General features: G+C 50.2%; 1 protein-coding gene across 7 annotated transcripts in view; it reads left to right on the forward strand.

The window, feature by feature from the left end:
- Nucleotides 1-28: 28 nt before the first annotated feature.
- Nucleotides 29-27,669, forward strand: part of CARD14 (caspase recruitment domain family member 14) — a 37,717-nt gene continuing 10,076 nt past the window's right edge. For 3 of the 7 annotated variants that reach the window (XM_082441516.1, XM_082441518.1, XM_082441517.1), the window contains exons 1-8: nucleotides 29-16,202; nucleotides 17,454-17,591; nucleotides 18,525-18,850; nucleotides 21,834-22,001; nucleotides 22,966-23,085; nucleotides 23,707-23,832; nucleotides 24,344-24,499; nucleotides 25,548-25,655. In XM_082441516.1, coding sequence (XP_082297642.1) covers nucleotides 15,992-16,202; nucleotides 17,454-17,591; nucleotides 18,525-18,850; nucleotides 21,834-22,001; nucleotides 22,966-23,085; nucleotides 23,707-23,832; nucleotides 24,344-24,499; nucleotides 25,548-25,655 — 1,353 coding nt within the window. In that variant the 5' untranslated portion in view covers nucleotides 29-15,991. Of the gene's footprint in view, nucleotides 16,203-17,453; nucleotides 17,592-18,524; nucleotides 18,851-21,833; nucleotides 22,002-22,965; nucleotides 23,086-23,706; nucleotides 23,833-24,343; nucleotides 24,500-25,547; nucleotides 25,656-26,186; nucleotides 26,330-26,419; nucleotides 26,515-27,669 lie in introns of all 7 variants that reach the window. The other 4 variants (XM_082441514.1, XM_082441513.1, XM_082441512.1 and 1 more) reach the window with 3 other exon arrangements.

Genomic DNA, 27,669 nt, shown 5'->3' on the forward strand with positions numbered 1-27,669 from the left:
GAAGGGGCGGGGAGCTCCTGGTCACGTGAAAGGGGAAAGGGCGCCTGCTGCAGGGAAAAGGGCGGTGCTGCGGCTCTTGCGCGGGAGGGGCTCCCGCGGGATCTCGCGGAAGCGGACTCCGCCCACCCCTACAAACGGTGCGGAGGCGGCAGGGTGCAGAGATTCGTACTGGGTGTGGTACTCCCGGCCTGGCTCTCTGGCTGAGGTAGTCCTCTCCAGTTAATGGCTTTTCCGCGCGGGACGGTAGACCTGGCGCCCCTGCAGACGGGCTGCGGACCGCGCCATGGCGACCCTGCTCCGGGCGGGGTCTCTAGGCGGCCCTGCTTCGAGTGGGAACCTGGGCGTGGGTCCCCACCTGTGCCCATTCTTTCGTGTGTACGCATGTTCCAACGTTGTCGCCGGCCGGGGACGCCGGCAAACGCATTACTACTCGTTATCACTGCCGCCCGATGGAAATCCTCACTGCACATCGTCTGCTTTTGGAAAGTCTGGAATCTTTAACTGCCTGCTTGTCAGCTCTCACTTTAACACCCCCAGGCCGGTTTTTAACCCCCTAATGGAAAAGCCCCTACCCGGGGTCGAGTGTGTTGGGAGAGTAAGGGTCCTGCGACGGTCCCCGGCACCAGGACCCCCAGAACTGGCCGCGTGACCTTGGGCCGCGCCTTGCTGGACTGTGCGTCTGTCTGTTCATTAAGGCCCTGGATTCCGCGTGTCTGGTGGAGGTGCTGCTAAATCCCGCCCTGCAGAAAAGATGACCCTGGAGGTGATGGCTTTCGGTTGACCTGCAGAATATTTCCAGTTATGCCATGTTACCCTAAACGTCTTTAAGTGCCTCTAAAAATCTGGCTCCTGAACCACCGTCACCACCTGACGTGCGTTCATCTGTGTTGTGTGAAAATAGCGTTTTTAACTTTGTGAAACTTACACTTGCCCAAGTGCAAGCTCCGTCCTTTCTCATTGTTTGCTTGTCTCGCATCACTGGGCACATCTTTAATCTCTTAACAGCCTTTTTCCAGGACTGCTTGAACGCTCTCCTGTTGTGAAGGTTAATTTAGTGAAAACTTTTAGCAGTAATCATTTTATCCACTAAACCAGGCACACTTAGAATGCAGAGGTTTGCAGTATGTTGACAGCAAACAAGGAAATGAGGGGTCTTACTTGCCCTGAAGCTCTTGCCCTGACTTTGGAATAGGTCCAGACCTTACAAGATAATTGACCTGATAAACATGCCTGATAAGGATGCCAGTATCAGTCAAATATTTATAAATTTGAATTTCTTTCTTAGACTTTAAAGTAAATAAAATGCAAATATAAGTTCTTATGTCTTCTCACTCCACAAAGAGTTATCCAGTACCCTCTCTGAAGTTGCCCACACTCTGTTTTGCAAGCTGTGCCCTAGGGCTGTGTTGTAAAATGCACACAGGTTTCAGACTTAGTATAAGAAAAGAATGTGAAAGACCTCATTAATAATTTTTATACTGATTATGTGTTGAAATGTCCATATTTTAGATACACTGAGTTAAAATATGTTATTTAAATTAATTTCACCCATTTCTTTTTACTTTTTGAAATATGGCTACTAGAAACATTTTAATTATATGTGGTATTCCTATTGGATGGTGCTGCTCTAGGTACTTAACAGCATGTGAAATAACCTTGCCAAGGGTATGGGGAAAGAGTAAACTGAAGATCGCTGACTTTATGAATCTGATATCAATGGGGAGGGGATGAAATTATTGCACTCTTCTACTAAGTTTGAAGAGGATGATTGCCTCTTTTGTACTTATTGAGAGATTTTTGATCTTATTGATGATCCCCCTGGACTTGTCTCTTGCCTTCACACATTTATGATATTTTATGCCATTTTCCTGGCAATGTCCCTTTTGCTCAATGTCTGAATACACATCTTAAGGCCCTCTTCCTTTTGTTTGGCGCCAATAACTTTTTAACTTTTTAGGCCAGAGTCCATGAAGATGACAGGAGTCGGGTGGGCGTGGGCGTGCAGTGTCAGGGAACAAAGGTGGCAACCAAGCAGACTTGGCCTTAGTACTCCTTGAGGTTCCTCTAATCAAAGGGGCTGACCCCTCCCCCAAGGTAACGACAGAAGGGGCAGGTCCACCGGGAGGCCTCTTTGGAATGATAAGGAGTGTACCTTCACTCTTCCAGGAACTAGGAGCTGGCAGTGGGCACAATAGGTCATAGAGAGCCATGTTTTTATTACACAGGAAAGAGGGCTCTGAGTAATTGCAACCAGGATAAGAGCTCCTCTCAGGAGAAGAGGTTTTTCTCAGACTCTGTGCCAATTTTCACAAGGCCTTTACGATGCTCACCAAAGGTCTCAGTGTCACTAAGATCCGAGATCCGAAATGCACTTTGCTTTTTTTTTTTTTTTTTTCCTTTTTTTTGGCCTCACCAGGCGGCATGCAGGATCTTAGTTCCCCGACCAGGTATCGAAGCCAGGGCCCCCCCACTCCCCGCAGTGAATGGATGCGTGGAGTCCTAACCACTGGACCACCAGGGAATTCCCTGAAACGCGCTTTGCTTTATCAACAGCAGGTGAGAATAACCTAGGCAGTCGTGTGTTGGAACATGTCTGGCTCTTTGCCCTATTTGTTAAAATACTTGCTCTGCGTAGCTATGTTATGCTGGACCTAAGCCTCCACAGTTGACCCTTGAGCAACATGGGGGTTGGGGGCGCCAACTCCCTGCATACTCGAAAATCCAAGTATAACCTTTGACTCCCCGAAAACTTAACTACTAATAGCCTACTGTTGACCAGAAGCCTTACCCATAACATACAGTCGATTAACACATGTTGTATTTATATGTATTATACACTGTATTCTTACAATAAAGTAAGCTAGAGAAAAGAAAATGTCTGTGAAGAAAATCATAAGGAAGAGAAAATACATTTACGATACTGTACTGTAATGATCGATACTCCAAGTTTACATTGTCTGTTTGAAACACAGCAGGACACAATGGTCCTTCCCCTCTGTCCTCCACCTGCCTTTTGTCTGTGGTAAAACTTTAGCTAAAGAATAAGTTAAGTCAGAGAAGTGGGAAAATGCAGAAACAAAAGAAAATTGTCCAAGACTAAATAATAAAAGTTTAGTCACTAAGCAAAGTCAAGGACCTTTTGTTCCTCCTCAAGGGCTATAGATAGTATTCTGAGCCGTGTCCTGTGAGCTGTCTTATAGATACTGAAACCCCCACCAGGTGGAAGAAGTTAACTACATGATAACCAGACTCTAGCCATGACAGAAGCTGCCACAATCCTGAGAATTGGCCTCAAGGAAGTGGGAACAAACCAACCATGGAACTGAAGATTAACTGTACTTAAAACTATCAAGATGATGCTGGTCAGACCACCAATGACCAATTTCAAGATGATTGTCAGAGCTGACTGTGCTGCTTCTACACGTAGCCCCCTCCCTCTGCCTATAAAAACTCTTGCCCCCTGATTGTCAGGTGGGGGGAGTTGGCCTTTGGACAGGTGTCCGCCTCCCCCCCCGACCCCATTCTCAGCGCCCAAAATAAAGCAAACTTTCCTTTCCACCAACCTTGCCTCTTTATTGGCCATTGAGCGGCGAGCAGCCGGACCCCACTTTCAGTTACATGTTTACAAGATGAATCATCCGTCTCTCAGTACCTACATCAATATTGTCTTATATGATATAAAACACTGTAGATGTTATCCGCACAGTTCAAACTCCTGTTGTTCAAGTGTCAACTGTGACTAGGTTCATCAGTACCACTTTTTAAAATTCCATATATATACATTGGCATACAGTATTTGTTTTTATCTTTCTGACTTACTTCACTCTGTATGACAGATCCTAGGTCTATCCACCTCACCACAAATAGCTCAATTTCATTCCTTTTTAGGGCAGGAATAAAGATAGAGACGTAGAGAACAGACTTGAGGGCACGGTGGTGGGGAAAGGGGAAGCTGGGATGAAGTGAGAGAGTAACACTGACATATATACACTACCAAATGTAAAACGGATGGCTAGTGGGAAGCTGCTGCATAGCACAAGGAGATCAACTCGATGCTGTGTGACGATCTAGAGGGGTGGGATAGGGAGGGAGGGAGGGAGGCTCAAGAGGGAGGGGATATGGGGATATATGTATACATATGGCTGATTCACTTTGTTGTACAGCAGAAACTAACACAACACTGTAAAGCATTTATACTCCAATAAAGATGTGAAAGAAAAAACTATCTCCTAGAAACTTCTGATCAGAAAAAAAAAAAAAAAGTCAATTGTACTTACAAAGCAAGAACTGACAGCCCACATTGGCTGTCAGTACATAATTCCACTGCTTAAATGTCCAGATTAATGTTTTAATTTTTATCAGAAACCTCCATTACAATTTCAACTAAGGAGTGCAGGCATATATCATGTCTTAATCATTTTACTGCTGGGAAAACTAATGCCCAGCCTGTTAAGTTAAAAGTAACTTCCAGCGCAGCAAGGGGTAGAAGCTGCCCCACTCTGAGTCCCCGAAAAAGTGTGTCTATATGGCTTACCATGCCTGCATCCTTTGTCCCAGGGCTCTGGGGCACCCAGGTGGACCTGCCTATTACGTCTGGGCACAGCCCTCTGTCTCCTGCACCTCACTTCCCATGCTTTCCAAACCTGTGGGAGGGAGGTTATCTCTCCTGATTAGACTAATCTCAAGGAGGGCAGGCCCATGTCTGTTTTGTTCCCCAGCGCTGCCCTAGTACAGCGTGGTGTGCCTGGATGTCCAACGCAAGAGGGGAGGAGGAGCACAGGAACTCTCCCAGCTCATGCCGGAGTGGTGGGCAAGACAGGAGAAGCTCAGCGGGCTGCACCTGAGGAGCTGACCTGCCTCTTCCCTGAACCCTTACTGGACTCAGGGTGTACACAATCAAGTCAGCTCGTCTTGTCTGGGATGGGTGGAAGTTCGGGTGTAGTGCTGCTGGGCTGGGCTGGGTTTCCATGAATCACCACCACAGGAGTTGATGTCCTGGATCCTAGGGGCTGTCCCCAAAGAGCGACTTCCTGCCAGAAACCTCACCTATCACCTGGTATTAAATGACAAACCCTGTTCCTTCGTAGGCACAGCCACCTCTAACCCACCCAGCCAGGCAGGGCACCTTACTAAACATCACCAGATCCCACCCAGCTGGACCCGGGACTCCACACTGCTGGCATCTGACATTTTGGCCACAGATGTGCCTGGAGCATCTTCCTGGTGCAGGCGCTGTTCCAGGGGCTGTACTGGGCGGCAAACAGGACAGACAGTGCTGTCCTCATGGAGCTTGTGTTCCAGAGGAGGGCAATAAAATAATTGTAGGCTTTGTAATTTGTGTGATTCAGATAAAATGAGGCAAAGTGGCAGACTTAATGGGTTGCAGATTTACCAGGTGACTGGAGGAAGGTTCCACGTGAATTGTGAGAAGAGGTGGCCGCGGTAACACCCCAGGTTCCAGGAAGAAGGCACAGGGAGTGTGGAGACCCCCAGGTGGACCGGGGATTGACACAATCAAGGGACAGAAAGCCAGCATGGTTGCAGCATCGAGAGTGTGGGCAAGAGGGGGAGTGGGAGAAGGGGTGAACAGGGCCAGATCATAAAAGGTCTTATAGACTGTGAAATAGAGTTTAAATGCATCATGGTTGCCGTAGGAGCCACTTCAGGGTTGTCTTTCTTTGTGGGGAGAGGATTCATTCTGATAAACAGTTTGGGAAGATGACCTGGCTTATCACTTTTCACCCTTTTGGCTAAGATCAAGTGGAGAAAGATGACCTGGCTGCAGCAAGAGGTTGAACGGTTGACGTGAAGGGGCCAGAGAGGGGCTGGGAGACCCGTTGGAGAGGTGGTGGTGGCTGCTGGAGCTGATGCAGTGGAGATGGTGAGAGGAGGGCTCAGGAGACATTCTGGACAGGGCTGACACATGGGATAGAGGGGGCTGTTAGGGTTTAAAGGATGAAAATTGACTCCTGGGTTTCAGGTGTGAGCATCTGGGTGGTACCATCGTGAGATGGGGAAGCCATGGGCAGCAGTGTTGTGTGGTTTGAGGGCAAAACCAACAGATCCAAAAAACACATGTGCCCATGTGTTCATAGCGACAGGACTCACAACAGCCAAAAGGCAGGAACAACCCAGTGTCCACCGACAGATGAATGGATAAACACAACGTGGTCCACCCACACAATGGGACGTTATTCAGCCATTATGCTACATGAAAGAAGCCAGACCTCCAAGGTCACATATGTATGATTCCATTGATGTGAAATGTCCAAAATAGGCAAGTCCATAGAGACAGAAAGCAGCTTAGTGGTTACCAGGGAATGGGGGGAGGGGCTGCTTGATGGGCACAGGTTTTCTTTTTGGAGTGACAAAAATATTTTGGAACTAGATAGAGGAGATGGTTTCACAGCATTGTGAATGTACTAAATGCCACTGAATTGTTCACTTTAAAATGGTTAATTTTATGTTATGTGAATTTCACCTCAATTAACAAACATTTTTTAATAATAGATCTGTGCTTGAGCCCAGGATTTACATAGCACGCTATGCCGATCAAGTGTCCGCACTAAGTTCAGCATCAATATGGTGACCTCCCAGGAGCAGGGGACCACCAGGTTGTCTAAGGAGGGGTGAACTGGCCCAGGTCAGAAACGGAGCAGGTCAAAACTCCCATGCTGATGAGTAGTGGGATTGCTCCTGTGAATAACCATCGCACTCCAGCCTGGGCAACTTAGCAAGACCCTGTCTCTTAAAAAAAAAAGGAAAAAAAAGGATCTGATTTCCATGGGTTAAATTTGAGATGCCTAGGTATCCAAGGGGAGTTGTCAGGTAGGCAGTTGCATGTTCAAATGTGAGAAGCAGCAGGGAATGACCGGTCTCACCTGTTCCTGTGGAAATTGCTGCTTCCCGACTTCCCCTGGTCCACTCCCCGCTTTGGTGCAGGCCAGGGTGGGTGTGTGTGGGGGGGTCCGTGCTCCCATGCAGAGGCCAGCGAGCCACACCTCAGCCTGGAACCCTGTCCCCGGTTGCTCTCTGCTGCGACTCTGAACTTTATTCCTACAGGGCCTTCCCTGTAGCACCTGCATCCGCAAGTGGTGTTAACATCTTGATTCCAAGGCAAACCCAGGACCCCCCACCAACTCCCTACATTTTATGGATAAGGTAGCACCCAGAGGCCCTCCACAGAGTGCCCAGGGCATTCACAATGACCGTCTATCGCTCACTCCTTGATCCTTTATTGATTGCTGCTGGGGGCTGTGCTCACCAGGTGGTGCTATCCTGGTGCCCCCTGGGGCTTGGGAGTTTCTCCAGGACATACTCTTCCCATTGAGCCAGGTTGCCAAAATGCTGTTTGATTGACCCTAGAATTGTGTACACAGCTATAGTCCCGTGTCATACAGAATAACTGTCAGTCGGGGTCCTCCTGAAGACCCAGTGGTGACTAAGAAACAGTTTTTGCCCTCAGAAAGCTCACGGACCTTGGGGGGCTGGGGCTTTCTCAACTCTGGTCCTATAACACTTGGAATTTCTGTTCTTAACAGAGGCTTAGTGAGGCTCTGGCCCCCTCTTTTACCTGGAAGGACAGCATTTTGAGTTTTTCATAACTATCTAGAACTTTCTATGCACCAGGCACAGAGAGAAGTGCTTTCCCACCATGAAGCAGGTGCCACTATTAGCCCCACTGGAGAAGTAAGAAAGCTGAGGCTTAGGGGTTTAAATAACCTGCCCCAGAGGGTAGCTGATGTGCAGCAGGGCTGGGGCTCTGGTCCAAGAACTTATTTTCTTATCTGAGCTCGGACCTGTGTTCTTACCTACTCTGCCCCGAGCGGCCACAGCCCCATCCCTCTCACTCACCAGAAGGAAGAGACTTGGGTTCTGGTTGCTGTTCCTCCATCAGTTAGCTGTGTGACCTTGGGAACCTGCCTTTGTCAGGAGGATAATCCTTAAGGTCCTTCCTACTCACGTAGGCCATGGAATTATGATTGTCCCTTCTTTCTTGAGTAGTATATGCATCAGTGGGAACCAGACACCCAACCAATGCTTATTGATTCACCCAACTAGTATGCATGGAGCACACTCTTCTCAGGTGGGGGACACAGCAGAAAACAAGAAAGGCAAGAATTCTTGTCCTCTGGAAGTTTCAGGCTTGTCATGGGGAGGCAGGCAAGAGACAGATAAATAATTAGAATATATAATATGTCGGGGAGCAGTGTGTCCAGTAGAGAAAAATGAAATAGGGAAAGGGGGATGGGGAGCCGTGTGGGAAGTCTACGATTTTATTTATTTATTTTTTTAAATGAGACCTTTTATTTATTTATTTATTTATTTATTTAATTTATTTTGGCTGTGTTGGGTCTTCATTGCTGTGCATGGGCTTTCTCTAGTTGCGGTGAGCGGGGGCTACTCTTCGTTGTGGTGTGTGGGCTTCTCACTGCGGTGGCTTGTCTTGTTGCGGAGCACGGGCTCTAGGCATGCAGGCTTCAGTAGTTGTGGCTCGCAGGCTCTAGAGTGCAGGCTCAGTAGTTGTGGCGCATGGGCTTAGTTGCTCCACGGCATGTGGGATCTTCCCGGACCAGGGCTCGAACCCGTGTCCCCTGCATTGGCAGGCGGATTCTTAACCACTGCGCCACCAGGGAAGCCCAGTCCTACGATTTTAAATAGAATGGCTGGAAAGGCCTCTCTAGGAAGGTGGGCCTTGAGTGGAGTCCTGAAGGAGATGGAGGAAAGAGCATTGCAGGCAGAGGCAAGTACAAAGGCCCTGGGACTGGCATGTGCCTGGAGCAGTCAAAGACTAGCAAGGAGGCCCCATATGTGGAGCAGATAAATGCAAATGTGGTCAGCAAGTACCAGGAAATCAGAGTCTCACCTGTGAGGCATGGTTAGTCCTCGAGGATTTGTAGAGCAAAGGAAATGACATGACCTGACTCATCCTTTAGCAGGGAGACCCTGTCTGCTGTGTTGAGAACCTGCCTCGGGGGGCATGGAGAAAGCAGCTAGGAGGTCATTGCAGAGGTCTGGGTAGGCGCTGATCAGATCCCAGCAGTGCAAAGGGCGAGAGTGATCACATTCTGGATATATCTGAACATAGAAGAACCAAGACTTTCATTCAAATCTGAATAGTAATTATCAAATGTTGATTTTTAGATGGATCTATTGGAACTATTTAGATACTTCCCAGAATTGCTCATGAGAACCAAAGAAGAGGTCCAGAATTTATCCTAAACTTCCTAGGACTTTTCTGAAGGATCTATGGGCTGACTGCTCACATAGAAGAGAATATTCTATCCACTCCAAGATTTTCCATCATCTTCTCAATCACCGTCTTCTGTGGGTTGACCAGATACACGGGCAGTTCTCGGAGGGTTCCTGTGGTTCTCACAAAGGCAAAACAAACCCTTCACACCCATCCTCCCTGCTGTGGGAATGTGTTGGCGTTTCACTGATGCATGGAGGCTCGAGTGAGGTGCAGCTCCTGTGGGCAGGGCCCAGACGGACGCGCCTGTCAAACCTGCTTGTCTGCGGCTGCTCAGTCAAGACTGTGGCTGGTCAGCCATCGCTTCTCAAGGACAAGGAAGGCAAGTACACGGAGTCTGTCCCCAGGAGAGAAGGTCGTCATACCCAGGGAGGGTGGATAGGCCAAGAATGGGGTCCAAGAGCTGTCTACAGGGGAATGAGAGGGGCCGGCTTCCTCCTTATAAGGCGTGGAGGGGGTGCCTGGTTTGGGTACGAGAGGAGAAAGCAGCTTGTCCCGTTTTGCTTGGTTAAATTACTTGAACATTCTCTGGCTGCTAAGTACCACCTTAAGACAGCGTGGGCCATGCTGGGTGAAAGGAATGCTCTGTTTAGTACTCTTATCTCTGCATCGTTGCCCAGGACAAAAGAAAAGGAAGGAAGGTTTCTAAGTTCAGGTATCAAGTGAGTAAGACCAGCTGCCTCCTATCTGCGGTAAGGGCCTAGCTGGACATTTACAATGGCACTTCGGTGCCAGATTTTAGCTGAGGGGTGCCAGGGAGCACCCCTTTTGTGCTTGGTGAACTTCTGCCTCACTCACCATATTTGTGGGTCATCAATTCCCTTAAGCTTCCTCTAACTCATTCCCCCTATTCTGGAGTACTGTGCATGCCTGTGTGTGTGTGCGCGCGCGTTTATCCTTCTCCCCTACTTCACAGGCAAGGGAAGATCTGCACCTTGGGGTCTGAGAAGAATGCTGACATGGGAAAGGGTCAAATAGGAGGACCCACATCTTAGAGGCTCAGGGGTCTTATAATCTAAGACTCCCTCTAGAATTGCTGTAGGGTGAAAAGAGGATTTTATAGAGTTTAAAATATCCTTAGGGATCTCTGGGCTAAATTTTCTTTACTGTTAGGACTCACCCCTATTTACATTGGGGCTGAGTTGCAAAGAAACTCCCACATTTTAAACTCCCATTTGGGGACCTGTCTTAAGCTGCTTCACTGCATGAAGCAGGGACTAGCATGGCTTCTACTCGGCTACGCCCACTTATACTCAAACCCTGGTGTGGCTGACAGGTCCCAGGAGCCAGGGGTAGTTGGTTGAGGTTTAGAGAGTCCTAGAGAGACCTGTCTTCAGCTGTCCTGGTAAGGCAGCTTGTCGCTTGAGCTGGCCCTGATTTTCTGAGTTCACTTTGATGGGAGTGGGAGTCTGTGAGCAGTCAGATGTTCCTTGGGAGTCCTGTGATGCTACGGTAGGCGGGGTCAGGGGTGGCAGTCGGACTAGAAGACGCTCCCAGGGCAGGCTGTCACCCCCTGTGATCCAGCCCAGGGAAGGCTTTCCAGCCAGTCCTGGTCGTCAGGGCATCCACGGAGACCTGGGCATCTGGAGCTCCCAGAGTTTGAGCTGCAGGCTGGAGATGTGCTCCCCGACCCAGACCCTTGGCAGCTATATCATATAATACCAGACAGCACGCCAGGGTGTAATCTACTAAAAATAAAAGTTAATATTCTGTGAGCCCAAGTTTTCGGGTCACTGTCTCCTTTGAGCCAACTAATCCAGGGCCATTGACCCCAGTCAAAGGAAGGCATTTAGGTTCACCATTCAGGGCCAGTGTACTTATTTCCCATCTGTTTTTTAATCTTCAGGCTCAGGCTTGATGCATATTAAGGTGGATATTTTATGAGAGATTTGTGGGGAACACAGGGTTTTATAAATGTGCTCCCCTCTCCTTTATTAAGTGGAAGGTTAAGAAATCCCGTCCTGGGGGTAAGAAGCAGTCCTTCCCCACTGATGCAGGACTGGGCCAATCAAGTCTTCCTTCCCCACGCCCCTGCCTTTTCCAGAATTTCCCCTCTTCAGCCAGCACCTGTCAACCTGGTCCGCTCCCACCATCTCTGTGCCCGGCACACATGAGGGTTGGCTCTTCCTTGCAGGACTGAGGGAAAAGCAAGAGAGGGGACGCCTCTACTGGTCTCTGATAGTTGGTCACCCAAACCATGTCACTTGTGAGAGAGAAAGGGGGGCACGGTGAATAATCATGCTTGGACAGGAAGTATCCCAGGCGCTCCAAGACTGATGGGCACCTTATCTGTGATGACTTCCCTCTCTGCTTGATCAACTGAGTTAATTTGATTGTTTTCTGAAACAATGAGTTTATGGTTGTTATTGAACCCATGCTTGCTCATTCTAAAAAGTTTAATTAATAGAAAAAAAGAAAGCAACAGATTTCCTAAAATTCTACAACCACAAATAATGAGTATTAGCATCAGGGAACAGCATTCCAGAATCTACCTGCTCTCTTTCTCTGTTTCTCTGTTTCTATCTCTTTGTGTTTCTTTCTCTCTCTGTCTCTCTCCCACACATTCGAGTGCACACACAGACACACATACACACACACTGAACAATAGACAGATGGACAGATTAGACGGATGGATGGATAAGTATATGGATTGAGGGACTGCTAGAGAGATAGATACACTAACATCATTCAATAAAAATGAGATCCACATGGTTTCAAAGTAAAATTTTAGCTTTAGTTAATTTAAAATTAAATTATGATGAAATAGTTGAATGTAGTATAAGTGTTTTTCAATCCAAGAACCATTACTTCCCTAAAAGTTCCCACTAAGGTTAAGAGATTATGATAACCACGACAAGGTAGAGGCTTTACATAAAATCGACATGCCTCCGTTGAGACCTGGTTTTGTCACTGGCGGCCCCGAGCCCCTTGACACCACTCCACCCATTGCGGGGCTCGTCTGATATTATGACATTTCTCAACGTTTGGGGGAAAAACTCGTTTATCTTTCCATCGTTCCTATTTTGTGGCTGCTGCGGCTTTTTTTTTTTTTTTTTTTTTTACATTTTTTGGCTCATTTTGTGAGGCACTGGGGAAGAGAGACTCTGTGAGTCTGCTTCATTCAGCACCTTTCCCATTTGGACTGGTTCTATGTGTAGAATCTGACCCAGAACTTTTGAGATGGATGTGGCAGGAGTGGCTGCACTCACGACGTTGTCATCTGAGAAGGCGCAAGGGGAACCCTTAGATGCCTCAGCACACGTGGCAACGCATTCCTGGGGGTCATGGGATCAGCTAAGGGGAACAGGATGCTGGGATGAGCGAGTGTAGGGATGGAACAGAGGAGGCCAGGAGGGAATGCAAAGCTTCCCAAGGGCAAAAGCACTCAGCTCCACTCAGGGCCTCCTGGGCAGGGGATGGATCTTGGCTGGGGGCGCTGGGCCATCAGGTGCCGGCAGGCCCCGCCTCCTTGGCCATGCACTGGGGCTGGGCACCTGAGATCTTATTGCTGCCCCACCGGTTTCCAGGACAGGCAGGGCCTGAGAAAGCAAAGACCATGGCCTTCACCAGGCAGGGCCGGACGGGGCTTGGAAGGGCTGCTCCCAGAGTTGATCCTCTGTCCTGGGTCCTTGGGTGGTTGGCTAGTTAAAATCCTCTGCTATGAAGGTTGACCAGTTAGAATCCTGTCAGGGCCCCCAAGCCACCAGCCTGGCAGCCATGGAGAAAGTGGGTCCCATTTGGCCCTCCACCTCTTGACAAGCCCACTCGCACCTAGGTGCCAGGACTGAATGTTTATTCCCCCAGGGGTATTTAAAAGAGAACCTCACAGAAGGGCAATGATCATCACAAAAGAAACACTTGGTCAAGACAGAGATTTAGGCATAAATTACTTAGTGGGGGCCTGGAGACCACTTGATCATGCAAAGCAGGGCCAGCTTCATAGGTGTAACCTGTCCCCAGGGCCCCGCACTTGGTTTAATGCTCTGCTGTCACTGTCTAGAAATTCTGGATACTTTTTAAACAAGGGGCCCATTTTTCACTTTGTACTGGGCTCTGTGGATTGTATAGCTGGTCCTAATGCAAGGTAGAAGGTCATCCTGATTTGGAGGGCCACACCCCAGTGATGCAAACTTCTACTGGGTAGAGATCCCAGGAGCTTGAGAGCCTTCCATTCAAGTGTGTGGTTGACAGCTTGGACGTGGCTGGGCACTCCAGGACTTGGGCAAGTTTCCAAATCCCCTTTGCCCCTATGTATTAGTTTCCCAGGGCTGACATAATACATTACCACAACAGAAATTTATTTGCCCTCAGTTCTGAAAGCTAGAAATCCAAAATCCAGGTGCCAGCAGGTCCAGTCTCCCTCTGAAGGTGTAGGGGAGAATCTGTTCCATGCCTTTCTCCGAGCCTTGGGTGTTGCTGGCAATCCTTGGCGTCCCTTGGCTTCTATGAGCATCGCTCCGATCTCTGACTCGGTTGTCACATGGCTTCTCCCTGTGTGTCTGTCTCTGGGCCTCTTCTCTTCTTATAAGGTCACTAGTCATATGGGATTCAAGGCCCCACCCTAATGACCTTATCTTGATCACATCTGCAATGATCCTATTTCCAAATAAAGTCACATTCACAGGTACTGGGGGTGAGGACTTCAGCATATCTTTTAAGGGGACACAATTCAGCCTATAAAGCCCTAATTCATGAGCATCCATTGACTGTTCCCTGAAGAAACCAGGAATGAACCGCCTAAGGACAGAACTCCTGTCCTCAGCTTGCTCCCCATCCTCCCTCAGCCAGTAAGACCCCTGGGCCCTTTCCCACCCACACCCCTCCTGGCAGATCCATCTCTCTGAGTACAAGACTTAGGGGAAGGGTGTCAGTGAATCCGGCCCCATGGTGACCAAGACGCACTGGGTAGCTATTGCACCTGCCCACTCTCCTTGGTATTCCAGGGTTCAAAGTTCAGTTTCCTTCTAGAAACCTGCTTTCAAGCCCCAAGGAAGCTTTTATAGTTACTGAATAAACAGTAAGGGTCAAAGATCTGTCGAATTATTTCCTGGATCAGAGTTTGCTTTTTTTTCTCCCCCTTGCATTAGCCTTCGGTGCCCAATCTTTGAGTTTTGGTACAAGTCACATGGCTTGAAATAGATATGAGATCATCTTAGCACTGGTCTTCGGGCTCTCCCCATCCAGCCCCGTCCTGCCAGCACCACACTTGGCCTCGGAGAGAACACGGGATCGCATCCCACTGTGAGGAGTGCCTGCAAAAACGAATGTGAGCAGCTTTTGGTGAGTCCTTGCTAAAGACTGGGCCCCTCGCGTGGATTGTGGGGGGCTGTTCATGGGGACAGGACCTCCAACAACCATCTCCTCTTTTTCTTAGTTTACAAGGGTTGATTTTCTCTGGTTTTCAAGCATTTTTCGTGTACAGGCCTCTTCAAGAGGTATTTGACTCCAGCGAGTCCAGCTTGTCATTCCAGATGAAAAGAACCAAATCATAGGAATTCGCGAGTCTGAGAGAAATGCTCCCAGCTGTGCCCAAGATAATGCACAAGGACGGTCACTGCGGCAGTGTGTTGGAGTAAAAGGCGAAATGCCCTAATGCCTGCCCACAGGAGCACCAACTATGGTTTCTTAGTATAATTGAATCCAGTAGTCAGTTAAAAAATATCTCAAGCTGCACGTATCCATTTGCTAAACCTCAAAAACGGGCAGAGTGTAGGGCCATGCCCAGCACCACACTGTTTATGAAGTTCCTGTTGGCACAAAGAATCATGCAGAGGTGCCCTGCATTGTTTTAGACACACTCATATACAGCACGTGGCCCAGCAGTTACCTGTGGGCAGAGAGCGAGGGGCAGGACCAGGAGACAACAGGACCGGGCTGACACGAACTGCACTTCCTTAAAAAGGAGGCCAGGTGCAAAGTGTTAAGACAGGTTGAATCTGCATGGAAGGTACATGGATATTTTATATCATTTGCAGGACTTTTTTAGTATGCTTGAAACAGGCTACAGGTTAAAAGCATCTTAGGGTTATTTAGATGGCTCAATGGGCTAATGACCTTGTGCCAGGGCTGGAGGGAGGAGGGGCTCAGGCGGGGCAAAGTTGTGAAGGTGGCTCATTACAAAGCCGGGGGTGGGGTGTGTGTTCTGTGGCTGGCAGGCTGGGAAGGGGCCCCCTGAGGTCCTCTTAACAGAAGGTCTTGTATCTTAGACGTGATTGTGCCTACCCCCTCCCTAATCACCCTTTCATAAGATATTAACATCACAGGTACACTGTGTATCTGTTTATGCACATCTGTGCTTTATACACAGAAGAGTAAGAATTTTTGCTCAAGAATCCATTTTTGACCCCTTGGAAGCTCTGTCACTCCTGTTAAGAATGCACGTTCTAGATCCATCTGGTTTTTAATGTCACCCTCATTTGGTAAACCAATTCCCCAGGCCAGGGGCAGCTTCCTGAGTTTTAGAGGCAAATCCAGTCTCCTGAATCCAAAAGAAACCCAGTTCTTCTTGTTCTGCCCCAGGTAGAGGAATCGACTTGATATCAACAGTAAGAATCGATGGTGTCCTCTTGCTGGTCACGGGACACTAGGGCCGAATCGGGTGTCATGTCCTCTCCGAACTGGTCATTTCCTCCCTACTGGTGACGTGGGGAAGAGGGTTTGGATGGAAAGGTCCTGTGTACAGGAAGCTGTGTCCCTGATCCCAGCCCTCCATGGCTGCTCTTCCCCTCGGGCCCAGCCATGGCAGAACTGTGCCGCACGGACTCCTCGCTGACCGCCCTGGAGGAGGAGATGCTGTGGGAGATGATGGAGGACCACCGCTGCAGGATCGTGCGCAGCATCTGCCCCAGCCGCCTCACCCCCTACCTGCGCCAGGCAAAGGTGCTAGACCAGCTGGACGAGGAGGAGGTGCTGCACAGCCCCAGGTTCACAAACACGGCCATGAGAGTTGGTGAGGACCTGCATCCCGGCCACCGTGGCCCCAGCAGGCCCTTTCTGCAGAGCCAGCTCAGTGCAGGTTGCACCGGGAAGGCCCGTGTGAGGGCAGGGAGTGCAGGACTTTAAGGAACAACACCAAGGGGACCCGAGATCCAGTCATGGGGACTGTATTAGTGTCCCAGAGCTGCCACAACAAATGATCACAAACCAGGTGGCTTAAAACAGCAGAAATGTCTTCTCTCACAGTCTGGAGGCCAAAAGTCTGAAATCAAGGTGTCAGCAGGGCTGTGCTCCCTCTGAAGGCTCTAGGGGAGAAAATTTCTTGCCTCTTTCTGCTTCTGGTGGTCCCAGCATCCTTGGTTTGTGGCCATATCACTCCAATCTCTGCCTCTATTTTCACGTGGCTTTCTTCTTTGCATCTTCTCCTCTTCTGTCTCTTATAAGGACACTTGTGATTGGATTTAGGGCTCACCTGGATAACACAGGAGGATCTCATCTTGAGATCCTTACCTTAATTACATCTGCAAAGCCTTTTCCAAAAAAGGTCCCATCGGTAGGTTCCTAGTGGACATAACTTTGGGACCCATGACTCAACCCACTCTGGATGTCTTTGGAGCTGATTCTGATTGTCTGGTTAGCTGTGTTTATTCGTTCAAAAACAGGGAAGCTAATAGTTTCATCAAATAAGGCTGTTAGGAGAATTGAATGGGTTACAATTTATCAGATACTCATCTCAAAGCCTGGGCCATGGAAAGCAGGCAGTAAGTGGTAGCTATCAATATGACACTATTTGTGCCTGTTGCCTTATGACCATTAAAGGAGAAATGAATTCAAGCTACTAATTCAAGCTGAGAGTGATGGGATCTGGGTGGGCTGGGAAGGCCCAAGTTTCTCTGGGACCCGGGCCCTGGGGCGCTGCTCTTTGCTTCTTTCCTCCCACCTGCTTTGTATACATGTGTCTGCATGTGTCCACCAACAAACCTGGGAAGTCTTGAGAGCAAAGATCATCCTCCTGAGTCTTTTATCCCCAACTCTTAGCACTTGGGTTGTAGCAGTTCCTCAATAAATATCAGCCTGGCCCTTCTCGAGACTGACCACCATCATGGGAATAAATGGAGCAGTGAGGGCCCCACCCCGGGACCCCTGGAAAACTGCTTTGACCTCCTGATTCCTAGATGTGCAAGGATGCCCTTCCCTGCACCCTGCTCCCCTCATGGGAAGCCCGCCTAGCACCTGGTCAGCTAACACTGTTCTCTCTCCAAAGGGCACTTGCTGGATTTGCTGAAGACTCGCGGGAAGAACGGGGCCATCGCCTTCCTGGAGAGCCTGAAATTCCACAACCCTGACGTCTACACCCTGGTCACTGGACTACAGCCCAGCGTGGACTTCACAAACTTCAGTGGTAAGAGCTGGGTCTTTGATGTAACCCGGGGTGAGGGGGTGTCCCGCCTTGACTGCAGGCCGTTCCAGACATTCCCTGCTCCCTTCAGGCAGACATTCCTGTCCCTGTGCTCTGCACCCCCCCAACCACGCACTCTGGGGGTGAGGAGACCCCCTACACACACACTAACCATAGTGGGGGTGCGTAGGCGGAGCCCATGACCTTGGGTTCTAAAAGAAAAGGTTTGTCCCTAACTATCCAACACCAAGAGAAGAACCCTCACAGGTCGTGGAATCTGCATTTGAGAGGTGCAGGCAAAGAGGAAGTGTGTCATTTCCTAGAAAACCTTTACTTGGTGCTTGAGGTGGAGGGGAGCCCAGTCGCACCCTGTCCCACCTGGCTCTGGCTCTCAGGAGGGGCCGCCAGAGGGGAAAAGGAGAGGAGCTGCTAAGTAAAGGTTTACACCGGCTGGGTGGGAGATGAGGCCATGTTTATTAATTGAGTAATTTTAGGCTTCTCTGGAGGAGTTGCTGAAAGATTTAGGTATTCAAAGGAGCAGGCAACATCACTCAAAACCGTGGCTAGGAAAACGTTTCTGCCTGTTTGGCATCACAGGCAATATTTATGTGATTCAGAGTTCTGTTATACAGATTCTTTGCTATGTCTTCCTTAGGATGACATGAGAATGAGCGTCGAGCGCGGCTCAGCTGACTGGGGGGAAGTTGGGTCTGAACAGCAGGGTCCCACAGGGAAGCCAAGAATGGGTAGTCCTTGTACCAGAATTGCCTGTCACGCTATTTATTTCACCAAAATATTCAGTCCTGTTGACCCTGGAAGCGTTTAAGGCGACCAACAGATTAGGGTTGGGGGGGGGGGTCCTGCTTGAGAGTCTGGGCACAGGAAGCAAGACCCTGTTGCATGAGGAGCCCCTGGGCCCACTGTCCTGTCCCACAGGGCTCATGGAGACGTCCAAGCTGACCGAGTGCCTGGCCGGGGCCATCGGCAGCCTGCAGGAGGAGCTGAGCCAGGAGAAGGGGCAGAAGGAGGCACTGCTGCGGCAGTGCCAGCAGCTGCAGGAGTACCTGGGCCAGGCCGAGGCCCGTGCCGAGGCCTTGCGCCAGCTGGAGGCTGACCACGGCCGCATGAAGCGCGAGGTCAGTGCCCACTTCCACGAGGTGCTGAAACTGAAGGATGAGATGCTGAGTCTCTCGCTGCACTACAGCAACGCGCTGCAGGAGAAGGATCTGGCCGCCACGCGCTGCCGCGGCCTGCAAGAGGAGGTATCGGGGATGCCTCCCGGGGTGCCCATCCTGACCTGCTGCTCCCCACCCCGTGCCTCTGCACTCGCTGGTCCATCTCCTGGAACTCCCATCCCCACTCCCTGCGACGCCCCTGCAGGAAGCTGACCTTTCTCCTCCACCAGCGCCCCCTTGCATAGGCTATGTGGCCTCGAGCCCGCCCTGCCCTGTAACTGCCTGGTCTGCGAAGTGCCCACCATGGGGACCCCGCCTGCCTATGTCTGGGGCCCATCTGGCTATTCTGGGAGTGGTGGACCCACCCAGGCCCCACTCCCCTCCGGCAGTGTCAGTAACCATGGGGACAGTGGACCTCTATGGGCCCCTACTTTGTCTTTCTCATCTGGTCCTGGATTCAGGTGGGAGAAAAGGAGTGTTGTTATCTAGGCCCCCTTAGACCCCAGCAGTCTTTCACTCGTTTTTCTGTTGGGGATAATCATCTTCTTATTGACCTACAAGAGTTCTTTATGGAGGATATTCATTCCTTGTCATTTTCGCATTTGCTTTTGCTTTTAACTATGGCATTGTTTGATTTTAGTTTTTTAAACTTTATTTAGAAAGAATTTCTAATTTGCCCAAAAATATACACATAAAAATACAAAGGACTCCCACATACCCTTACTTTATCACTTGCGCTCTCTCTCTCTGTCGCTCTCTCTCCACACATACACATGCTTTTTCCTGAACCACTTGAGTTGCGTACATCATGGCCCTTTACCCCTAAACATTTCAGAGACTATTTCCTAAAAATAAGATATTCTCTTATACAACCGTAGTACAGTTATCAACTTCATAAAATTACATTGATACAATCCTTTAATCTAATCTACTGTACGTGTTCCAGTTTTATCAGTTGACCTAAATTACATCGTTGATGGCATTTTCCCTCCAGTCCAGGATCCAGATCAGGATCAGGTATTGTACCAAAATCGGCAGTCACACTATTACTCCCTGCAGCTAGTAAGCAATCCAGGGGTCAGGGGGAGGCGTTTTGAGGCCAGCAAGCACCCCTGCTCCTTGTCGACACTTCCCTCTGGACTTAGCCTCACCAGGGATTCTTGCTCGAGCGTGTCTTTACTCTAGTGGCTGCAGAATGATGAGCCCCATCTCCAGTGTTTTCTCCAGTGACCAGTTTACCCTCGGCATCCTGACTGTGAGAAGGAGCCTTTCCTTCTCCCCACTTATGCATCTGTTATTGGCATAGACATGTGGATTCCTATTTCCAGTGATCTATAACATATTATTGTCCTAAGCGAGTTTGGAGCTCAAAGCATCCTAGATTTGGCTGTGGGAGCCCCATCAATCTGCTCTGCGTCCTGGGACATGCCCCCGCATTTTCTTAGCACTGACTTTCTTTGCATCATCACAAGATATTCCAGGATCATCTTGTACCCACCCTGCCTCAGCTCCAGGGTCAGCCATTTCTCCAAGGAGCCCCAGTTCCTTTTAGAGACCAAGATCCAGTGTGCTCATTGCTACTGGGGTGTCTTTGCTTCTCGGCGCTTTCAGTGGACAGGGCTAGGAAACGTGCACGTAGATACACAAGTATACATACACATACAAATATGCATAGGCACATATGCACGCAAGTATGCATATACACGTACATGCACATGTTTTAGAAATCATGAGTTCACGCCCAAACCTCTAATTCCAGTAGATCCTCCAGGGTTTCTTCTTGCTGTGCCCCACTCCATACTGTGTGCCCTTTCCTCAGTGAGAACCCTAGCTCCCACTTTAACACATTCCTCTCTTGCTCAGTCCTGTAATACATCTGAAATAGATTCAGAATTGCTTTGCCCATACCAGTACAATGGACTAGACTAGGATTTGTAATTCTCTCCCTGCCACCACGCAACCCTGCCCAAGGCTGAGGGTCTGTAGTTAAATACTGTGTTCGTAAGTTATTGTGGCTGCCCTCCATCTTCTCTTTCTCTGCCTCTGCCTCACCCCCTTCTCTCTCTCCCTTCATGTGGTTACGGTATTAGCTTGAAATATAATTAGGTTCATTTGTTTGGTTTACTTTCAGTTTTAGGTCTCCTCCTTCCAGATCTTAATGATTTAATTTTACTTTTTGAATCTGGAGAATATGATATGCCTAACCTAGTTATTAGCCCATAGCAGGAACTTGGTAATTGCTTATGGAAAGTTTGCTAACTAGATGTCAGAGGGAAAAAGTCCAAGCCCAAATGTTCTTCCTTCTCTGCTTGACCCCAACCCTGGAGTGAGGGCTGAACTCCACCCTGACATCCAGACCTCCTGGGTTTGCCTTACAGGGAAACTCCCCTCTTCCCAGGGATACCACACCCGAGATGGGGAGAGGCCAGGCCCATCAGCTCAAGGTGCAAGTTTCTCTTGGACCACTATCCAGCAGGACCGAGGCCAGCAGGACCTGGCTAGGTCGTTTACAGAGCTCATAGCCCTGGACATGCAGCCCACTGGGTGGGAGGCGGCTCAGATTAGCACACAGAGTTCAAGTGTGTCTGAATAGACCGGGTCCTGTATTCCCAGGCATCTCTGCTCTATTTGACTTGACTTTCCTCTTTTTTACTTACTGATTTTCATGAATCCAATTTCCCTTAATCTGATATGTTTAGCAGATTGTGGAAAGGCAGAGAAGCAGGGCCATGCTGGAGGAGGCTTACTGGACATTCATTCCCGGCTGTGCTGGCTGTCAGATCCAAGAGCTGGTGGCCAGAGCTCCTTGTTCTGTTCCTGGGGACCCCAGCCCAGTGATTTAACCCCTACACCTCATCTATAAAATAAAGCTAAAATGCCTTCCCGTCCCGCACGGACTGGAACTATTCATTAAGTAAAATCCTTTAATGGATTTTGAAATCTCGGGAGAGGGACCTCTTTGAGTATGAACAGCAACATCCTTAAGGAGAAAGGTTGAGAACCACAGCTGGCTCCTGGTCTAGTGGAGAAACAGCAGTTACATTCTCCCCCTTGATCTCCATCCTGGCAGCTGTATCTGATGAAGCAAGAGCTGCAGCGAGAGAAGATGTCTTCTTCCTGTGAGCGGGAATTTCGAGAGCGGTCCCTGAAGATGACGAATGACCTGGAGCCTGGAGACGAGGAGCTGAGCCGCCTGAAGGAGGAGAATGAGAGGCTCCGCTCCCTAACCTTCAGCCTGGTGGGTCCTGGTGCCTCCAAGGGTCAGCTTCCTTCCCTGGTGGCCAGCGGGGAGTGTCCTTGACCTTGGCCTGTGGCCTCCAGACTGTGGGATTTCGGACAAGTGGTTCTATTGAGGTGTGGCTAAGGCCTGGGTGAGATGAAACCTAGTGACTCATCTCCACCACTCCTTCTCACATCCCTCCTTCCTGCTCTTCCCAGCCCCCAAATGTTAGCAGAATTGATAGCTGTTGCACACATATTCGAAAATCTTACTCAGCTGGTTTGCTGCTGCCCTGTTGTTTGGAATAGATGAGGCTGATTATAAATGATGGGATTAGCTTAAGGTTGTGGGAGGAGGGCAACGTTTCTGCCTGCAAAATATTCTGCCGTCCTGCCCATGCAGGCATGAGGGAGTGGGGAATGGTAGGATGCAGAGAAGTTAGTGACGCCAAAGCCCTGGAATTATGCAAGCCCTCTGCCTCTCCTCTCCAATCCCTTTCAATCAATAGATATCTATTTTTTGAACTAGTCCTTCAATAGACGTTCATGGGGTGTGGGGCAGGCCGCCGCCTGGCACTGCCATCCCACGGCCTGAACTGTGCCACCGCTCATAAAAGTGAGTGTGAGGAGAGAATGACCCACCCGTTGGTGTTCCCCCTCCTGGAAGCTCTGCTTGTGGATTTGTTGAAGGAGAAGCCTGAAGCTGCCTAAACGGTGGAGGTGCTATGCTACCCTCAGAGGCTTTCAGCTTCCTGTACTGTTTCCTAGCCATGCACACTTGGAGCTGAAATGCATGTTCTCCATTTTGATTGCTGACCTTGCCTTTTTTCCTGCCTGATGTGCAGTAATAAGGCTAAATCCATCCACACACCATCTTTGAAGCTTCCTGCCTCCTATCCTTGGGACGAGATGATGGGGATGCTTCCCCAGGGGCAGGCCTCTGGGGAGGTCAGGGTTCCTGGGCTGACCTCTCTTTGCACCAGGCGGAGAAGGACATTCTGGAGCAGAACCTGGACGAGGCCCTGGAGAGCAGGCAGGAGCTGGTGAACCGCATCCACTCTCTGAGGGAGCAGGCCATGGCCGCTGAGAGACAGCGAAAGCAGGTGACCCTTCTGGGCCGTGTTTAGGGGCCGGGCTGCCTGGGTGAGGAAGCAGATTCTTTAATCCACGCTGAGCTTAAAACCAGCTTTGCCTAACGAATGCATGGGCCTGTTCATTGATTCCTTTGTCAAAACTAGAGTGGACACCAACTCACAGTCAAAGACTAGAGGTCACGTCTACTTTGCGGGGTGGGGAGAAAACATGTCAGGCAAACAAGTGATTAAAACACAGAGTGATTTCAAGTGCATAGGGGCCCCAGGGTGAGAGCCAGGGATTTCTTTAGTTGCTATAAAAGGCAAGGGGAGGGTGAGAGAAAGGAGACGGTGGAAGAGAATGAGGCAGGTAGAGGGAAAATATTTATGCATTTGGGACCTGGAATAGACAAAACACAGATAGACATGCAGCAGCCATGCACATTTTGATGACCAAATTAAAATATAATCAACACAGCAACTCTGTAGATGCACCTGGAATCTAGCACTTAAGAAATGAGCGTGAATTCACCTTATTTCCCCTCCAGAACCACCTCCCTCCCTCTCCCTGAGGCTCCCCCACCACCCATCCTCAGCCCCACCCTCACAGCCGCTGACCTTCATGGGCCATGTTTGTCCCCCTCTGTCCAGTACTGGGAAGAGAAGGAGCAGACCCTGCTCCAGTTCCAGAAAACCAAGGTGGACTGTGAAATCTACAAGGAGAAGATGAACGTCCTGCAGAGCCAAGTGGTCGAGCTGCAGAAGGAGCGGGACCAGGTACCCGGGAGAGGCAAGAGGCCGGCCTGGGTGCCGGGCTGAGGGGCTCGGAGAACAGAAGGTGCTGCCCCCCGCGGAGTGTCGGGAGGTCGGGAGGCTCAGGAAGGCCCTGCCCCTCTGGGTGTGGCCGAGGGCTGGCCGGCCGGGTCACCCGCCCTTGATGGCAGCAGGTTCCAGACTCGGGGTCTCTCTCCTGGTCCCTGGGAGGTTTCTTGACTCCCCTCGACTGTCATCTCCTGCCATGCCTGCTGTACAGCGTCCTCCCGCCTTTCATTTCTAGCAGGGGGTGTTTGTGTGCACCCCACCTATTGGGTGTTACTAAAACTACACACATTTACGTGAACTGTAAATGGAGGTAAGCTGCAGAATGAGCTGTGTATGGTGCGCAGCGGGGAAGTCCAGGATAACCGCAGGCCAGAAATGGGGGGGCTTTCTCTAGCTGGACTTCTGCGTGGTGGCGGCACAGCCTCTTTATCCTCTGGGCATCGGTCCGTTCTATCTCGGCTCGCAGGCCTACTCGGCGAGGGATGGATCCCAGCTGGAGATGTCTCAGAACCTGGCAGAGAAGGACGCACTCCGCAGGAAGGTGTTTGAGCTGACAAACCAGGTCTGCGAACTGCGCCAGCAGGTCCAGCGGCTACAGGCGCAGGCCGAGTCGCTGCCAGGGGTGAGCTCTGCTGCTGCTCGGGTTGGGCGGGGGGCAGGGGGGTGGGAATGCAGGGTGTGCTCGGGGTGGGACCGAGCCGGCGGCATGGGCCCTGCTGGCACCACCGGATTCAGCTCCATCCACCACGCTGGCTCCCGTGAGCAGACCGTGTGGTCAGAGGTTGAAGGTACCCAGCTGGGCAGGCTGAGTCTCCTTCTACATTTCCTTTTACGGTAATACTATGCATGTCGTAGAAGGGGTAGCTTAGTGGAAGGTTCTGGAGTCTGTAATGTGTGGTGTTTGATGAAGAAAGAAAGCAGCGTATGAAGCTGTGCGGGCAGCCACTTGCTCTGGTGGATGATGCCTTCCTGGGATGCTTGAAAGTCAACTATCGGAGAGCTGAGTGATAGACACGGAGGGAGCTATGTTCTCAAAGAACTAAAATGACTGTAAAACCTCTAATTATGTTCTTGCCGGCAGCTCCAGCTCCAAGGCACCTTGGTGGGTGGGCGAGACCCTTCAGAGGTGCCCAGGGACCTGGGTGGGAAGGCACAACCAGACCCTCCCCTCCCTATGCAGGAGCCCTAGCCCTTCCTTCCTACCCACTTACCACATCAAACATGTTCAAAAAATATACATATGTATAGAAAAAAGACTGATGGACAGATAGCAAACTGCTAGCTTTTCTATTTCTGAGTGTGGGAGGACGGGTCAATTTTATTTTCTTCTCTAATCAGCCTGTTCCTCCCCACCAATATTCTTTGTGGAGTATGTTTAGATATATTATACATATAGTATATATTATTTGTATAACCAGGAAAGAATAACAGATATTATCCAAAAGGAATAAAATGCAGTCACCAAGCCGGTTGCTGCATGTCCCCTTGGTGGCCAGCTCCCTCAGTGCTGGGTGTCCCAGGCTGGGAGGAGGGGACATAAATGTTTTGCCTTGAAGCCAATGAAAGGAAACCACTCGGGAGGCTGGAAACAGGGGTTGGGACTTGGTAGAACCCCAAGAGCAACCAAAGGACATTCCCTGAATTAACCAGCCTATCTGGGTCTTTGGCAGCCCAAGCAGGAGCCGGGAGCCAGGGAGCCCTGTCCGAAGAGGAAGCAGCAGCTGGTGCGCATGTTTGCCCTCTGCCCGTGGGACGACAGCGACGGCAGCTCCTCTGAGGTATGCCAGTGCCTCTGCCACTGCTGGGGCCAGACCAGGTGCACCCTCGTCTATCGGGACAGAAGAGGGTCTGGCACATAGTAGATGCTACAGAAATGCTTATTAGGTGAACCGAGGGGCTACACCTGGATCTACACATTTCACCTGCATCCTCCAATGCCACACTCTGCATCTTGCATGTTTACACCCTGTCAGCACGTGACCCTCAGTAGCCAGTAATTTGGCCTCTCTGGGGCTCAGTTGCTTTATATGTAAAGTGGGACAACGCTACCCACTGTATAGATTTATCATAAGAACTAAGCAATATAAAATATAGAAAGTAGGTAATAGAGTGCCCAGCACATAGTAGGTGCTCAATTAATGTGGCCTGGCTCTTTGCTCCTCCCTCCCTTCCCTCTTGCCTCCTCTGCCCTGTCAGTGGGAGGCTGTGGTTTATCATCATTATACTCTTTACACAGTATGGCAGCAGGAGAGGTGTCCCAGGGGTCCCCCTGAGAGCCCCGTGGTGACTTCTGCCCCGTCCTCCTCCAGTCTCAGCTCTGGTCCGACCTGAGCGCCAGGTCCAGCCGAGAGCTGGTGGATAGCTTCCACTCCAGCAGCCCTGTGCCTCCCAGCCAGCAGTCCCTGTACAAGCGGGCCGCAGAGGACTTCTGGGAAGACCCCTCGTCTTTCAGGTAGAGAGGGACTGGTAAAGGGATTGGATGACTCCAGTCCCCGGCAGCTCACTGGGACATTGGCTTCCATCTTCTTCTTATGCTTTTCAGTGGCTGCCCCGAAACCCTGGAGGTGGACCAGGGAGGCTCCCTGGGTGCTAAGAAGGGTGATGCAGATTTGGATTATGAGATTGTAGACAGGGCAGGTGAGCATACCCCCCAACCTCTGCAGCCACCCCACCACCCCTGGGCTGGGCTGGCAGAGCCAGGCAGGGAAGTGAAGACAGGGATCTTCAGGGAGGCAGATGAGACACCCCAGTTTCTGTCCAGGGGATGGGCAGAGAGGAGTGAACTTGACTACTGCCCTGCCCTGGGCCTCTGGGAAAATCCAGACTAGCTGGCAGTTCAAACCAGTGTCCAGATGTGCTGTGCTTACTGGGCGTCCTTTTGTTTTCACCTGGAGCCTAAGGAAGTTGCATTCACCTCCACATCCAGCTCGGCATAAATGTTCAGACAGCTCCAGACACACACCTCATCTCTCTGTCCCTCCCTGCTCCAACCCATGGACACTTGGGCCTCCCAGTGATATCAGAGGGCAACAGGCTTCCATCCTCACTGTTCCTGGCCGAAGCACCTGCTAGGAACATTTCTCCTGGGTGTTGGCACCTGAGACATTCCCATTTCTCCTTTGGCTTATTCCTCCTATTTGTCACTTAACTGGTCCTCCCTCCTTCTCAAGGCACAGGCCCCTCACGGGCAGCCTCCTTACTTTGCCACCACTGCACGTCTGCCTCCAGCCTTGGGCCTTGCACACAGTAGGTGCTTAGCACCCTCTAGATTTCATCCTACGGCCACCAAGGGGCGCGCGTACCCCACGCTGTTCTGCCTAGCGGCACCTTCAGGACAGACGGCCCCAGGCTTTCTGTGGGTCACATGACCAGAAACCTTGCCTTTTGCAAATTCATTGCCATGTTTATTTATATTGGTGATCAGCTGAGAGGATCCACCCCAGGTATAATCAACCAGGATGTAAGAGCACGAACAGGAAGAGTCATTGCTCTTTTTTTTTTTTTTCCTTTTGTCATTATTCCGCGTAATGTCCTGGTTCATATAACTTTAGTGGAATTGACCTCAAATACATCAGGAGTGTATAATTTCACTTGGCTTTGAATGTAAGCACAAGTGGCTGTTTGCCTGTGAGCTGGGCACAGGCTGCCTGCAGCCGGCAACTCTTAGCTCTCTGTTGGCCCTCTGGTTCTTGTGAGTGGCTCAGGAGGTGAGAAGGGCAGCCTCACCTGGGCTGGGAGCGGTGTGCCATCTGCCTCACAGGACACATATAAAATACAGGCCTTGGAGAGACT

The sequence above is a fragment of the Balaenoptera physalus genome (genome assembly GCF_965194825.1).
Source record: "Balaenoptera physalus genome assembly, chromosome: 20".
Lineage (NCBI taxonomy): Eukaryota > Metazoa > Chordata > Mammalia > Artiodactyla > Balaenopteridae > Balaenoptera > Balaenoptera physalus.